This window comes from Bactrocera oleae, chromosome 4 (genome assembly GCF_042242935.1).
Source record: "Bactrocera oleae isolate idBacOlea1 chromosome 4, idBacOlea1, whole genome shotgun sequence".
NCBI lineage: Eukaryota > Metazoa > Arthropoda > Insecta > Diptera > Tephritidae > Bactrocera > Bactrocera oleae.
In genome coordinates this window covers 18,145,984-18,160,190 of record NC_091538.1, presented here as the reverse complement: position 1 = coordinate 18,160,190, position 14,207 = coordinate 18,145,984, and the positions used below count along the sequence as shown (strand labels likewise).

General features: G+C 33.1%; 1 protein-coding gene across 2 annotated transcripts; it reads left to right on the top strand.

The window, feature by feature from the left end:
* Window positions 1-3,560: 3,560 nt before the first annotated feature.
* Window positions 3,561-11,976, top strand: LOC106625727 (gustatory receptor for sugar taste 43a). Of its 2 annotated transcripts, none has more exons than XM_070108616.1 (12): window positions 3,561-3,781; window positions 3,859-3,907; window positions 6,239-6,371; window positions 6,646-6,745; window positions 6,802-6,849; window positions 6,915-7,055; window positions 7,682-7,777; window positions 7,900-7,978; window positions 9,924-10,116; window positions 10,225-10,293; window positions 10,358-10,447; window positions 11,905-11,976. In XM_070108616.1, the coding sequence occupies exons 1-12, from the start codon at window positions 3,628-3,630 to the stop codon at window positions 11,968-11,970; spliced, it is 1,218 nt and encodes a 405-aa protein (XP_069964717.1). In that variant the 5' UTR covers window positions 3,561-3,627; the 3' UTR covers window positions 11,971-11,976. The 2 variants fall into 2 exon arrangements, with proteins under 2 accessions (XP_069964717.1, XP_069964716.1); XM_070108615.1 differs by having other exon boundaries at window positions 6,912-7,055.
* Window positions 11,977-14,207: the final 2,231 nt, after the last annotated feature.

The window sequence follows — 14,207 nt, the reverse complement described above, 5'->3', positions numbered from 1 at the left end:
TTTTGTGATCCTTTCTAGGAAAGGAGACTCTTTTATTCTGGAGGGTCTGGAGTACAGAATCGCAGAATTGAGTTTATGTTATAAACCGGAGGGTCACCCTTGCGGTGGTGAATCGCGGTTTTTAAATATTTTGTTATATGGCTGGTCGAGCCTTGATTTATAACATGTTTTTTTTATAAATTTGAGTACTTATACTTAAAATATTTTATGTTACTAGGATTATTACAATAATACAATTTTATTGTTATAAATTTAATATATATTAAAATATCGGCTTACTCGTTTTTCGTCCTTCTCTAAAGGGGTTTGTTGATTGGTGTTTAGCTCCCTTGCCAGTGTTGATTTTAATTAATTGTGTCCCTCGTTGGCAACGCTTCGGCTTAGCGTGCAATGCCTTAGTTCTTCTCTGTCTAGTTTTTGGTGTTAGGTTTAATATATTTTTTTTACACACTTTATTCAATTTGAATTGCTTCGAAATTGGCGTATTTATAAAGCAACACTTTTGTTATAGTTCACTTGCTATTATTGTTATTTCACTACATAGCGTTGTATTTTTTTGAAGGTTCGTTTGTTCACAGCGTTAACACTTGTTTGCTTGCAATCGCTTTTTCAAACTTTAAAAATCTTTAGTATTAGAACTTATTGTTTTTTGGTATTTAAATTAGTTTTTATGGGTTTTTTTTATGTACTCGCGTAGCCGTACTTTTCGGGCCTTTTGTTCGCGTCGTACTCACGTAGGCGTATTTTTGATTTTTCGGGCGCGTCTCACTCGCGTAGCCGTATTTTTTGCTTTTTTTTTCTTTCTTTTCTCCTCCCGAGAGGATACTTGATTGCTAATTAATTGTTTTTGTTTCGACACGCGTCACTATCCTTTCGACTAGGGATACTTGTTTTTTTTTCTCCCTTTTTTTTTTCGAGGATATCTAACACATGCCCCACGCGTTGGGCGCCAATTAACTTCCTCGTATGTGGAAGTTTTAAAAAATATATTATCCGCGCAAGCACGGAAGAAATCAACGATTTGGTTTGAGTGCTCCTGATGGAAGACTGAATCTCTTTATTTCAATTTACTCTTATATATACATTTTTCTTATATTCTTAAGTCTTATAATAAGTGTCAATTTACAATATGTGCTTATTCAGCAATTAGTTTTGTTGTTTACATTATATGGGTGGTCTTAGCTTAATAAAAGAGTATTTGTTGCTTAAATAAGCAAAGATGCTTATTTAAGAAGCTGTGGTCTTAGCTTTATTGGAATGAGTATTGATTACTTAAATAAGCAAAGATGCTTATTAAGAATTTGTATTTTTGCTGAGTGGACAGAAATAGTTTGTTTATAAAGATCGTAAAGTTACTGTGTGGAGGCTGCCTATACATAAATGATCAGAATGACAAGACGATTTGAAATGCCCCCTAATAAATTTAATGTATGTATCTTCCAAACCAATGAAGCTATATACCCCACATTTGCAGATGACACATTTTCCAACCCTTCTTACGATAGTGTACAAATGAGTGTAATCGGATGATAACCTCGCCCATTCCCCATATAAAGGTTTTGTGAAAAACTACTAAAACTGCGATAAATCAATAACTAACTGCGTCAGATCCATTAAATTTTACACCTAGGATGACACAAGAGGGCTTTATAGGAACAGGTGTCAAAATTGGATAATGGGTGTGTTGCACCGCCCATTTTCATGTGAAATCACATATCTCGGGACTTGCTCTACCAATTTTAACCAAATTTGGTACATAAAACTCTCCTAATATTCTTATGTTACAGTGTGTAAATGGGGGGTTTTGGAGTACAACCACGCCTACTTCTCAAATACCGATATTTTAAATTTCATCTGATTCTTTCACATTCCAGTATGTAAATAAAGGACGAATTAATGTAACGCGATAAAACTTTGCACAAATAGTCCTTTTGAAGTGTACTACCTCATCACCAAAAATGGTCCAAATCGAAATTAAACTGTTCAAGCCCCTAGGTACCAAATATGTGGACCCCAGTGCTTATAGTTGACTTTTTACCGAAAATATCGCTCGATGCCTTAGCAAAATTAAGATAACATATTTTCAAAGATAGTCTATAGTTTAGGGACGAAAATGGGTAAAAGCGATCAATGAATTGTTTTATTTTGGTAAATAGTTAACAATGACGAATATACACGTATCTACAATTGTAAGGATGAAAAAATATTTGATGAAAAAAGTTGTTCGAGTATATTGACAATGAACTTCAAATATATTAAGTTTTCCTTTGGCTTTTGGCATTATGTCATCCAATAGTAAATATTAGTGATATCTGAATGTAGCCGAACTCAGCCCAATCTTACTTGTTTAAAATATCTTCCTGTCACCCATTTATTGGAAGTTTGTAATTTATAATATTGTAAACAGGTGTTAATATCGATTAATAAGAGGATGCGCTAAGGAATATGGAATGTATTTAAGTCGCAGCTGGTTCCCTGAATTTTCCGTGTTTTAATCACATATTAAATGTAAATATTGTCGATAGTATTTTATTATTTTATTTAATTCTATAACATCTCCGAAATATTGTCTTAATTCTCAAGTTGGTCTGAGTAATAGTTTTCGAGATACATCCTTGAAAAGTTGCACGCTCGAGGTCAGAAACTGTGTTTTCAAAGTTGGCTGTCAAGATATCTCGCGAACTACTCAACCAATCTTAATTTAATTTTACAGAGGTCTTCGAGATATAACGAAGAATTAGTTTTGTCCAATTATAACTATTAAAACAAACAAGTCAAGAAATGTTCACCAAAATTTGCAATTTTTGTGAAAAACATCTGCCAAAAAGAAAACTTTCACTTTTTTTTTTGTTTTTTCTTAGTTTATGGTCTTAATTAGAACACGTCTTTTATTTTTTTTACTTCTGATGCCTTTGAAAGAAGTTCTGTTATCACCACGGTGACACCTTTTTTCTTGGGCAGGGACTGTCGGAAATGACGTCGTAATGGCAGAGTTTTAAATATTTTCCTTTGAAAATTTCACAAAATCTTTATAAAATTTGTATCTTTAGAATAATAAAAAGTATGAAAAAAGTTCATCATTTCTTATATGGTTTCGGTATCGTTTTTTCCCTCGAGGAAACCTATGTGACCTCTTAAAACGCGCTAAAACTGACTGGCCTAAATGCCTCCACATTACAGCCGTTTGAACAGGTCAAATATATTTTAGACTAATACATTAATTGAATAATGTTTTTAAGATTCTAAGGTCTACTTTAAGCAATAAAATACAAATTATTATAATTTTTGAAAACCATAGACTAACCTTTTAATGGGAAACGTGGCCAAAATCCGTCACTGGTATGTGCCAAAGAATATATATTACAATGTCAAAAAGCTTAATTTATTACATGCTTACATTGTGCTTAATGTCAGATTTAATATGGAAAGGTTAAGGGAACAATTAACGCTGCGCTGAAGTAAAAGCTATAGCAACAGTTTACTTGCTTAGCACGATGCCTTTGAAACAGTAATCAGTGCCGCTTCATGAAATTGAAATAAAATATATATGTAAAGTTTACTTTGAACTTAAAACACTATTTGAAATAATTTTTAACTAATAACTAAATAATAAAATCATTTTACAAAATGGAAATCAGTGAGTCATCTCTAAGTGTTATTTATCTGAGCAGAGCCTTAGCATTGGCTCCCGTTTCTGTTAAGACGAACGAGGAAGGCGTATTGACAATAAAACGTAGCAAAGTGTTAACCATCTACTCAATCATTTTGTGTCTAACACTAGGTGCGTAAGAGAGAGTAAATAAAATTAAAGAAAATAGTTCCCATTACAATGAATATTTATTTATATTTCCGGTTTAGTTACATTAGTCGGGACTGGATTCAAGGATTATAGCAAGGTTAAATTTTGGTAAGTAGGGCTTTAAAATAAATGTTAATCAATTAGATAAGCCAAGTTGCACTCATATCGAACTTATAATTACACACGGACACAGCAATGGGTATTTAAAATATATATACATATATAAGAATTTCGTGTGTAAAGGCTCATTTTATACTCTCTTGACAGGACTTTATAATAACAAGAAAAAAACGTTAGCTTCGGCTACACCGAAGCTTTATTACCCTTTCCCTGGTGCATTTTTTATAGTACAAAAGGGTACAAAAAAAGATCTTTGCCTTGAATTTGATCGGTCAGTTTGAATAGAACTATATATTATAGTGGTCTGAATAATTTCTTTGGATACTGTATCGTTCCCTTGGACAATAATCTATGCTAAATTTCGTGAAGTGGGTATACCATTATTAACCAAGATTAACCAGAGGATCGGAAATCATTATATGAAAGGTTATAGGCTTTAGACTAAGGTATAGATAGCTTTCATTCAGCGTTAAGCCACTTTCTATTTAGGAAAACTAAATACAAAATGTTTAAAGTTTGATTGGGGCTAGGGGAAGGCCTGAAGAGATTGTCTCAACTTTTGACATTTATACAATATTTGAGAACAAGTTTCTTAAGAAGATTATGTGAGAATAAGGAGGGGTTATGTTTTGATTTCGCCCATTTCACACTGCAAGATTGGTAAGCATATCAGGATGCGAAATTTGGTTGTTATTGCTTTAATGGTTTGGGAGATATGTACATTAAACCTATTAGGGGACGAGGCATCGGCTCCTCACTGCGCCATGTGCCAAGTTACATTAATATATATAATTTTTACTCAAGTTATCGCTTGCACGGATAATTTTAGGTGTTATTGTGAGAGTGTAAACTATTTTTATTATAAGTTGAAACATTATAAACTGTTCTATCTTTCAAGTTGAATCAACCTGCACACAAAGTATGAAATTTGGTTAAAATCGATTCTATAGTTTATGTATTTATCACGGCCAATTTTTATATATAACAAGTAAGGAAGGTCGAAGTTCGGGTGTAACCGAACATTTTATACTCTCGCAAGGTAAACTGATATACTGTTTCATTGTTTATCCATGTTTCCGATAATAAAATATTCGCTGGTTAGGCTACTGTGTCCGTCAAGTCTACTGCGTGAGCAAGTAAACTTTGGCAAATTAGGGAGAATAATGAGAGAATTAACATCGACATTAACATTTCCTGTCGATTTTTCGTTTTATTTGATACCGGAATTACAGCGCAACGAGCGCAAAGAAGTTTCACTTCAAAAATCAGCCATATATTTTGCACTGGTGTCCACATATTTTGTGTCTGGGTCCAACAATTTTTGGGCGTTACATTACTATTTGTACAAAGTTTTACCCTAATAACTGCACTGATGTTTGATTTGTATACTGTAAAGTGAAAGAATTAGATATAATTTAAAACGTTGTTATGTGGGGAGTAGGCGTGGTTATCAGCCGATTGCACCCTATATTCACAAAATATGATACAAATTATTGGGTAACTTCATATACCAAATTTGGTTGCAAATGGTCTAGTATTTACTGAAATATAGGCTACCATTAAGACCTTCTTAGCCATCCTGGCTGTAAAATTTAAAGCTTGTGGCTCTTTCTTTCAATGAGTTATCGCACTTTTAGTAACTTTCAAAAAAAGCTGTGGTTATATTTGATTTTCTTTATTTTCACAGAATATATAAGTACATAGCTTCAGTGTTTTGGGAGATATGTACTTGTAATCATTTAGAGGGCGGGCTCACGCCCACTTTTGAAAAATGTTTAGTCCACAAATGCCTTTTAACCCTGCGATCACTTGCACCGCATTACAGTTTTGTATCTTACTTTATGGCTTAGTTAAGACACCTAATAGGTTTTCCTTCAATGGCATTTTATGGGCGTGGCAGTGGTTCGATTACGCCCAATCGCATGGCTAACCCCCTTGGGGACCAGGGAACACGTGTACTAAGTGTCATCAAGATATCTCAATTTGGAACCAAGTTATCGCTTGCAGTCACTCGGATTTTAACTCGTCTCGTTACCCTGATCATTTACTTGTATATATAAATATAACCCCTTATCTATCTCGATTAGTGTTAGGTGATACAAACAACCGTTAGGTGAACAAAACTATTATACCCTGTAGCAACATGTTGCGAGAGTATAAAAATCACAATAGAGACAAATGCACAATTTTGTACAATGCCTGTTGATCAAAGGGAGAAAACAAACGAACTAGAACCTTAACAACAGTCTTCACATATTTAATGTATATCAATTTAATAACGTATTTACTGTTACTAATGACATGTCATAAAAATTTCAGCGTGAATTCTTCAACGCTACAAGTGGTCACTGCCTTGGATGTGAGCATGGTGGCGCTGACATGTATTGCTGGTATCAGTTGCGGTCTTTGCAGTGTGAAGCCTACACAACAGCTCAATATGCGTTTAAGGAAGGTATTTCATAATATTTTATAATCACTAGGTGGTAATTTCTATAAACTTATTAGATCCTTGTGTCAGTTAAAAAACACCTTCTTAGAAATCCAACATTTTGTTTCTGATTCTCAAATTCAAAAGTGTTATTAAAATACAATTTTTTCTCAATTTGAAAATAATATTTGTTGTATAAATTTATTTGGAGTTAAATTATAAAAAATTGTCATTAGTAATAACATTTATAATACACGTCAATAACTAATAAATTAATTTAAAATTATATTTCTTACAGCTAGACGAAACTCTGCACTTCTTTGTGAATTTCGAAAATGATCGCTTTATATCTAGAATATTGGCCATAAGCACATCAATAATGTTCGGAGCAATCATAAGTTGGTTTATTTAATTTTTATTTACATATAATTCAAAGTTATATCGATATTTATAGGTTTCGATTATTATGTGTGGATGCTTATTGGGTCACAACATTTTCTTGGTAAGACTTTTCACAAGTGAACAATTTGCGGTAACCTCACTTATTAATTTTTTCTTTTGCAGCAGCCACTTTTAATTGGTATATACCATTTTATGGCATTTATTTAGTGCTAATTGGAAGTCACATTTTGTATGCCAATAACGCTCTAGGGCTTGGTAGACGTTTTCGTCGTTTGAATAAGATATTGAAATACCATTTCTTGTTGGGTAAGATCATTTTTATACAAAGTATTTGTATACATAATTTTTTTGTTTAAAATTTTTTTGTGTTTTAAATTAAGTTTTCATTGTCTACGATATGCCATGAAAACTAAACAAATCAGTTATATAGTGCAAATTAAATGCGTTCAAAATGATATATTAAATTTTCAATAGAAAATTAGATCTTATCTAATAAATATTATATCAATAGATAGAGCTGAAGTATTCATATTGTCATGTTAACGTCAATATAATTTGCGATTGGCGCATTTGAGCGCTACTTATTTAGTATTATACTACAAGTATATGTATGTATTTATTGATTTTAATAACTTAAGACTAGTTTAAACAATTTGTACGATTCACTACCCTCTAACTAATCAAAGATAGCAATAAAAAGCTTTGATTGGCGTGGCGTCGTTTTTGTTACTTCTAAAGTGTAAGTTTTCGATCAATAGTAAAACACGGACCTAAACTTAGCTTTACACAATAGGAAAGAAGGAAATTCAGAAATTTTTGACAAATAATTTATAAAAGCTTAAGTTTTAAAGTTATCCAAAAAGATGCTGATCTGTTAATACTTATTTACCTAACAAAAGTATTCTACTGCCATTCATTATCTGTTCTCACAGACGAAAAACGCTTGAGGAAGACTTGGGTTAATAATTTATCATCTGATGAAGAACATTTATCACACCATGAATTTGATCGCCTGAGAAATCAACATTGTAAGTAGGAGTAAGGAAACAATTCAATACACCTTATTTATAATACAAGTACATCATATTTTATGTATGGATTACTTATAAATACACAGAATTCTAATAAACTCATTCATTTCTATTTCTAGCCAAACCTAGAGTTGAGCTGTTAAAATTACTGGCCGACAATTACGAATCGTTGTATAAGTGTGTAGAAATATTTTCCAAGTAAGTTCATACGTTTTTACTATAAGTAATTTTATGCCATTTTTAGCCAGCGATGTAGCAAAAGTTCTATTGATCATTTGATTTTACGTGAAGAAAACAATGAAATTTGTATTGCAAAAAAAATTTACGCACAGTCGAAAAAATACATTAAAAAAAAATGAAACTGGAAAAAAGGCTAACTTCGGTTGCAACAAAGCTAAAACACCCTTCACAAATATAAAAGATTTCTTATAACCACTTGATTCCCCTACCAAATTTCTATATATAAATGAACAGCTTTGAAATGAGCAACTTCGTTTAGAGAAAAGGACGTATGCAAAATTTCAGATCGGTATCTCAAACACTGAGCGACTAGGTGTATATACAGACAGACGAACAAAGCTAAAGCGACTCAGCTCGTCTCGCTGATCAGTTATAAAGGGTGTTTTTTTTTTAAATGTATAGAACTTTAAATTGCAATAAAACAACGATGGATTATTCGATTGACAAGAATTTTATTTATCCGAAAGATAATCTTGTGGGATTACATTTTAAATATGATTTCTGGCATATGACCGCCACGGCTGGCTCGGATGTAGTCCAATCTGGACGTCCAATTTTCGATGACTTTTGGGGCCGTATATCGGCAATAACACGGCGAATGTTGTCTTCCAAATGGTTAAGCGTTTGTGGCTTATGCGCATAGACCAATGACTTTACACAATCTCACAGAAAGTAATCTAGCGGTGTTAAATCACAAGATCTTGGAGGCAAATTCTCAGGTCCAAAACTGGAAATTAGGTGGTCACCAAACGTGTCTTTCAATAAATCGATTGTGGCACGAGCTGTGTGACATATTGCGCCGTCTTGTTGAAACCACAGCTCCTGGACAAAATGGTTGTTCAATTCAGGGATGAAAAAGTTAGTAATCATGGCTCTATACCGATCACCATTGACTGTAACGTTCTGCCTATCATCGGTTTTGAAGAAGTACGGACCAATGATTCCACCAGCCCATAAAGCGCACCAAACAGTCAATTTTTCTGAATGTAACGGTGCTTCGACATACACTTGAGGATTAGCTTCACTCCAAATGCGGCAGTTTTGTTTGTTGACGTAGCCATTCAAGCAGATGTGCGCTTCATCGCATCATACGATAAAATGAACGTAGTGCGCGATACGTATTCCGCACAGAACCATTATACCTCGAAAAAAAACACCTGTTATAATATATATAGTTTTCTTCTGGGTGTTACAAACTTCTCGACAAATTGGTCAGGGTATAAAAATATTAAAATCACTGGGCTTTACAAGTATATTTCTCTTCTATTTCTCTTTCCTTCTGTGTTAACTGTGATGCAAATGAACTGGCCAGAACAGGCATCACCCTACAGCAGGACTCCGAAAAAGAGGGAATTTGTATGCCTCTCGCCACTTGTAAATATTTAATCGACGAACATGCTGTAAATTTAATCAATCCCTGACTTGCTCAACAAGTAGGCAAACTTGGCATGAATGGAACATGGGCCGGGAATACAGGAAAAGAATCGCAACTATCGGTTAAGGGTTTCTGGACGACGTTTCAGCGGAGCATAAATAAAACTATTTGTACGGATAAACACGATAAACAGGGTAGATCAGAGAGGAGACAATAGAGTGAGGAACCATTAGCATCGGTGGTATCACAATGGGCTAGGCCTAGATGTGTCGTCAGACTGCCACTCTACCAACCTACCTATCTCTCTCTCTTTCTTCCACTCTTCTCTCTATAAATATATTCTATTTCGCCGTTATGATTATGGATCTTTTTGTGAGTTATGGAAAACTAAATTGTCTTGTTAATCAAAGAAATTCAAAAAGGAAAGATAATTGCATTTATCAGTTGATGAAAATAGTTTCAAAAAGAACAGATATTTCCTCTAATTACTTATAATAAATACTAATATCCATTTTCCGATTCAATCAGCGCCTTCGGTTTTGCTGCCCTTTGTAACCTGATCTCCTGCATGCTACATATAGTAATCACTGGACATTTCATGGCTATAGGAATCAGACAGTCTTCTATAACTCTTCAGACTTATAGTCAGATGATGTGGATTATGATGCATATATTCAGACTACTTTTGGTAGTGGAAGCTTGTCACAAGGCGACCGTAGAGGTGAGTAGAAGCATGTCGAAGCTTTTTAAAAACTATATTAAACAATTTAAAGCTACTTCTTTGATAATATTAAATAAATTTAAATTTATTTGGTTGCTTCATACAAAGTCAAAGAAAACCATACAGATCGTTAGCGAAATCAAGCGCAAAACTGTAGAGCAATCGTTAGCAGCTGAGGTGAGTAATTTCCAAGCATTACTTTTAATAGCAAACTTTACTATTACTTTGATTTTATGGACAGTTTCAAAAATTTTGGAAATATTTACATACTTACGAAGTAAGATTTTCGGTATTGGGGATCTGTGATATCAACAGAACGATATTGACAACGGTGAGTACCAACTACAATAAAAAGGTTAAAGTTTATATCACTGAAGCATATTGAAAGTGTGACGAAATAAAATATCTTATTGTTCCAAGCTTACCTACTAAGTAGGTTTCAAAGTAGGCTAAAGTCCCCCAAATAGAATTTTACGAAAAGAAAGAATATTGGTAAACGACTTAATTAATTCAATGCTCCAGCATGAAAGAATTTCACGTGTTTCAGTTCGAAAATATCGGGTTAATATTTCAAAGACAAAATTGAAGATTATTAATGTACGAACTAGTAAAGTCTACCAAGATCAAAATTATATTGCAAGTCAAAAAATAAAACAACTACTGCAATGGCTCAGGAATGACTTGGATCTAATCTAACTATTACCTACTTCTATTGCCTTGTGAATATTTTTGTTTTCCGACATAGAACGAGTTCTACTAAAATTTCGGTTTCTTAATTGTCTACATAAGGACAGATGTTATTAGAGAATTGAATCTCGGGTTTTAATTCCATTCTTGACACTGATTTTGTAAGCAAACGGTTACGACGACCGCCAATTATTAGTCTGGGCAGTAAAAATATTGGGTCATTCACTAAGTAATTTCGTTTGATGACAACATCTTTGCATGCAACATAGGGTGCTTCCTTGCAGAAGATTTCTATTGCTATAATCCTTCTAGTTTGTTTTACTATCAAAAGGGTAAAAATGCAGTTTGGACAAGGCGAAAATTATGTGATATGCACGGAGAAGACGTGTTGATCGAACGCCAATGCTAAAATTGGTTTGCAAAATTTTGTTCCGGTTATTTCGATCTTGAGGATCCACCACTCTTGGAGCCGATGTGTATAAAATAAAGTCGTTGGTCGATGTAAATCGTCGAATAACAACTAAAGAGATTGCTGAAAAATTAAATTTGCTTAATGCGGCCGTTCACAAAACCAAGAAACGTTTAGGATTAATTTCGATGCTTGACAAATGGGTTTATCCTGTTCTTACGGAACGAAATTTGCTTCGTCGCATTAGCGATTGTGATTTGCTTATCAAAGGTCAAAAAAGGTCTAAAAAGGATGAACCAACCCAAAACACTTCGAAGGCCAATTGTCACCAAAAAAGGTTATATTGTCTGTTTGGTGGAATTTCATTTCCTCAGGTTGCAAGGTTCAAAAATTTTAAGAACGTGGAATCAATCTTTTACTCGAAAGATGGACAATACTTCAGTGGACATTCAACTCAAAAACTAAAACGATTTATAGATATGAGGTACCGTCTTTTACGGTCGATACCAACAGCAAAAATTTTAGTTAAATATTAGATAATAACGAATAATAGTTGTTAATAATAGTTTCAAATACCACAGTGATCCTCAAAGTTTTCTAACTATACCATACATATGCATAGATGTTAAGTCCTATTATCGTTGTATTATATATTAAGTCCACACTAAATAAATTTTTTATTTTATTTGCAGTTCAGCTCAGGAATTGTTACATATCTCTTTATTGTTTTACAATTCGAAAATACCTTATATCTTTGAAGGATATTCAAAAATTTTGCAAAAAACGTTGAAATATAATAATATATTATTGCACATTCCATTCACAAAAATGTATAAAAATATTAAATGGTTAATTTTCAAATTAAATAGACGAATTGTAATAAGGCTTACTAAATAAATGGCATCAGCAATTGAAATTTTCAGTTTTTTTTATTAGTTTTTTTTTCTAACATGACAAAGTGGTGTGTTTTCCAATAAATTTGTATACCACAAAAGTACATGAAAACAACATCGATAACAATTACAACAACAAAGTTCTTGGAGATATAGATGACGGTAAGAACTTATGCAAAATTAGATCGACAGGATTTCATAGTAATTTCATTGATTTTTCTACGTTTTATCGGCAGGCTAAACATTTAATTCAGTTTTCTACTTTTTATTTGAAATAAAACTGTAACACAAACATTCTTCCGCCGCTACATGTAATATTAACCTTTATTTTCAAACACCACTTTAGTGTAAAGGAATTTAAAGTTAGTGCTTTGCACTTAAGACTTTCCAGCACATGTGAATTTTTCCGCTAATGCGATGAAATTAAGTTAAATAATTCCTCGAAATTCGATGGGACAACGTTGTATGTTTAATATGTGAATATAAGTCATAAATATGTTTGAACACACAGCATACATATGTATACATGTAGTTGTTAACTCAATTTGTTAAACAACTGATCAACACGTATCTGCTAACAAAATTCTCCACACTACATGCAAACAGCAAAATCAACTGCCTATAAATTTATTTATACTTCCATTGCACACAAACAATGACTAATAAAAAATTGCTTCGCCTAAATATATGCTATAGTAGCTGGAGTACCCCTGCTACTGTTGTTTACTTTCACTTATTGGCATACTTGCATACTTCAACACACAGGCACACCCATGCATAGTGTTGCTATACATTATACTTCGATGATGCTACCTGCAGCCATTTGTTCGCATTTAACGGTTTCTTCACTGCCTAAATGCAATTTAAATTCATTCAATTTTCAATTTGACAGCCCATCTATTGGTGGTGTTCGTAGCGCATACAAATATAATTTTATAACCGTAATGTTGACAGAGCTATTTTATAGCCAACCGTTTGACAATTTAATTATGCATATAATTAGCTTGAAACAGATTTCATACCATGCTTTACTGTCACGAACTCTAATGATTATTTACAATTTAAACGATAAAAGTGTAAACAGCATTTAGAAGTGTTTACGGCCAGGTGAACGCAAACTGTTGAATGCCAGGTGGAAATCAAAGGAATTTTATAATAAAAAGGGGACATAACTTTACTTAGAATAAAAATAACAAAAATTGATAACAGTAATTAGTTAGCGCATTTTCGCCTAGAAGGAAGAAACATAATTATTTTAGAGCAGATTGTAGTAGATGTTCGACTTAACAAATGTTTTAGTGTGTACGCCTTCTTATTATATGAGTTCAAGTCTATTTAAAAAAAAAATCGCACTCAAAAACTGTTTATCTTCATAATAATATTGGATTATTAATTTTTTGTCCTTAAAAACAATCTAAATTTAACGAAATTTACTGAAATAAAGAAAAATCTTTACTCATCGGTTACTTGGTTTGGTTGGTTCATATTGATAGCAGAGTTTAAAGTCCTAAAAGTCAAAAGAGATTCTTAGAAAAATTGTCAAACCAACTCCGTCTATGTTTAAGCAGCTTATATGGCACTTATTAAAAAAGATAATGTGAGAGTCTCAATAAAAGAGTCTTACTATAGCATTCTTTGTTCCAAGGTGACCTACAAAGCGGGTTCCAAAGTAAGATTAAGTCTTCCAAATAGACGGAAGTCTTCAAATCTTAGTAATTATGAAAATTGTTAGTGAGTAAGGTATGTTAATACAGCGTCCTTTCGGAACCGTCACAGAAATCTTTAAATCTTCTGCTCATTTGTCGGAACCACCGTTGTCGGACCACTACAGCATATAGCTGTCATATAAACACCGTTAACTGAGGTTACATTTCTTTATATACGCTTTTATCCTACATTAAACGTACCTGTGAACGGTATTATAGCTTCGGTATAGCCGAAGATGACGTTTTTCCTTGTTTTTATTTCCTTTTTGTTGGGTTTAGGTTTAGGAGGCCTGATTGAAGTGGAATTTTACACAAAGTAAGCAAAAGGATATCAGTAGAAGTTAAAAAATCTATTGGTTCTGTGAGTAAGGTCAAATTGACTCAATTAATTCAACG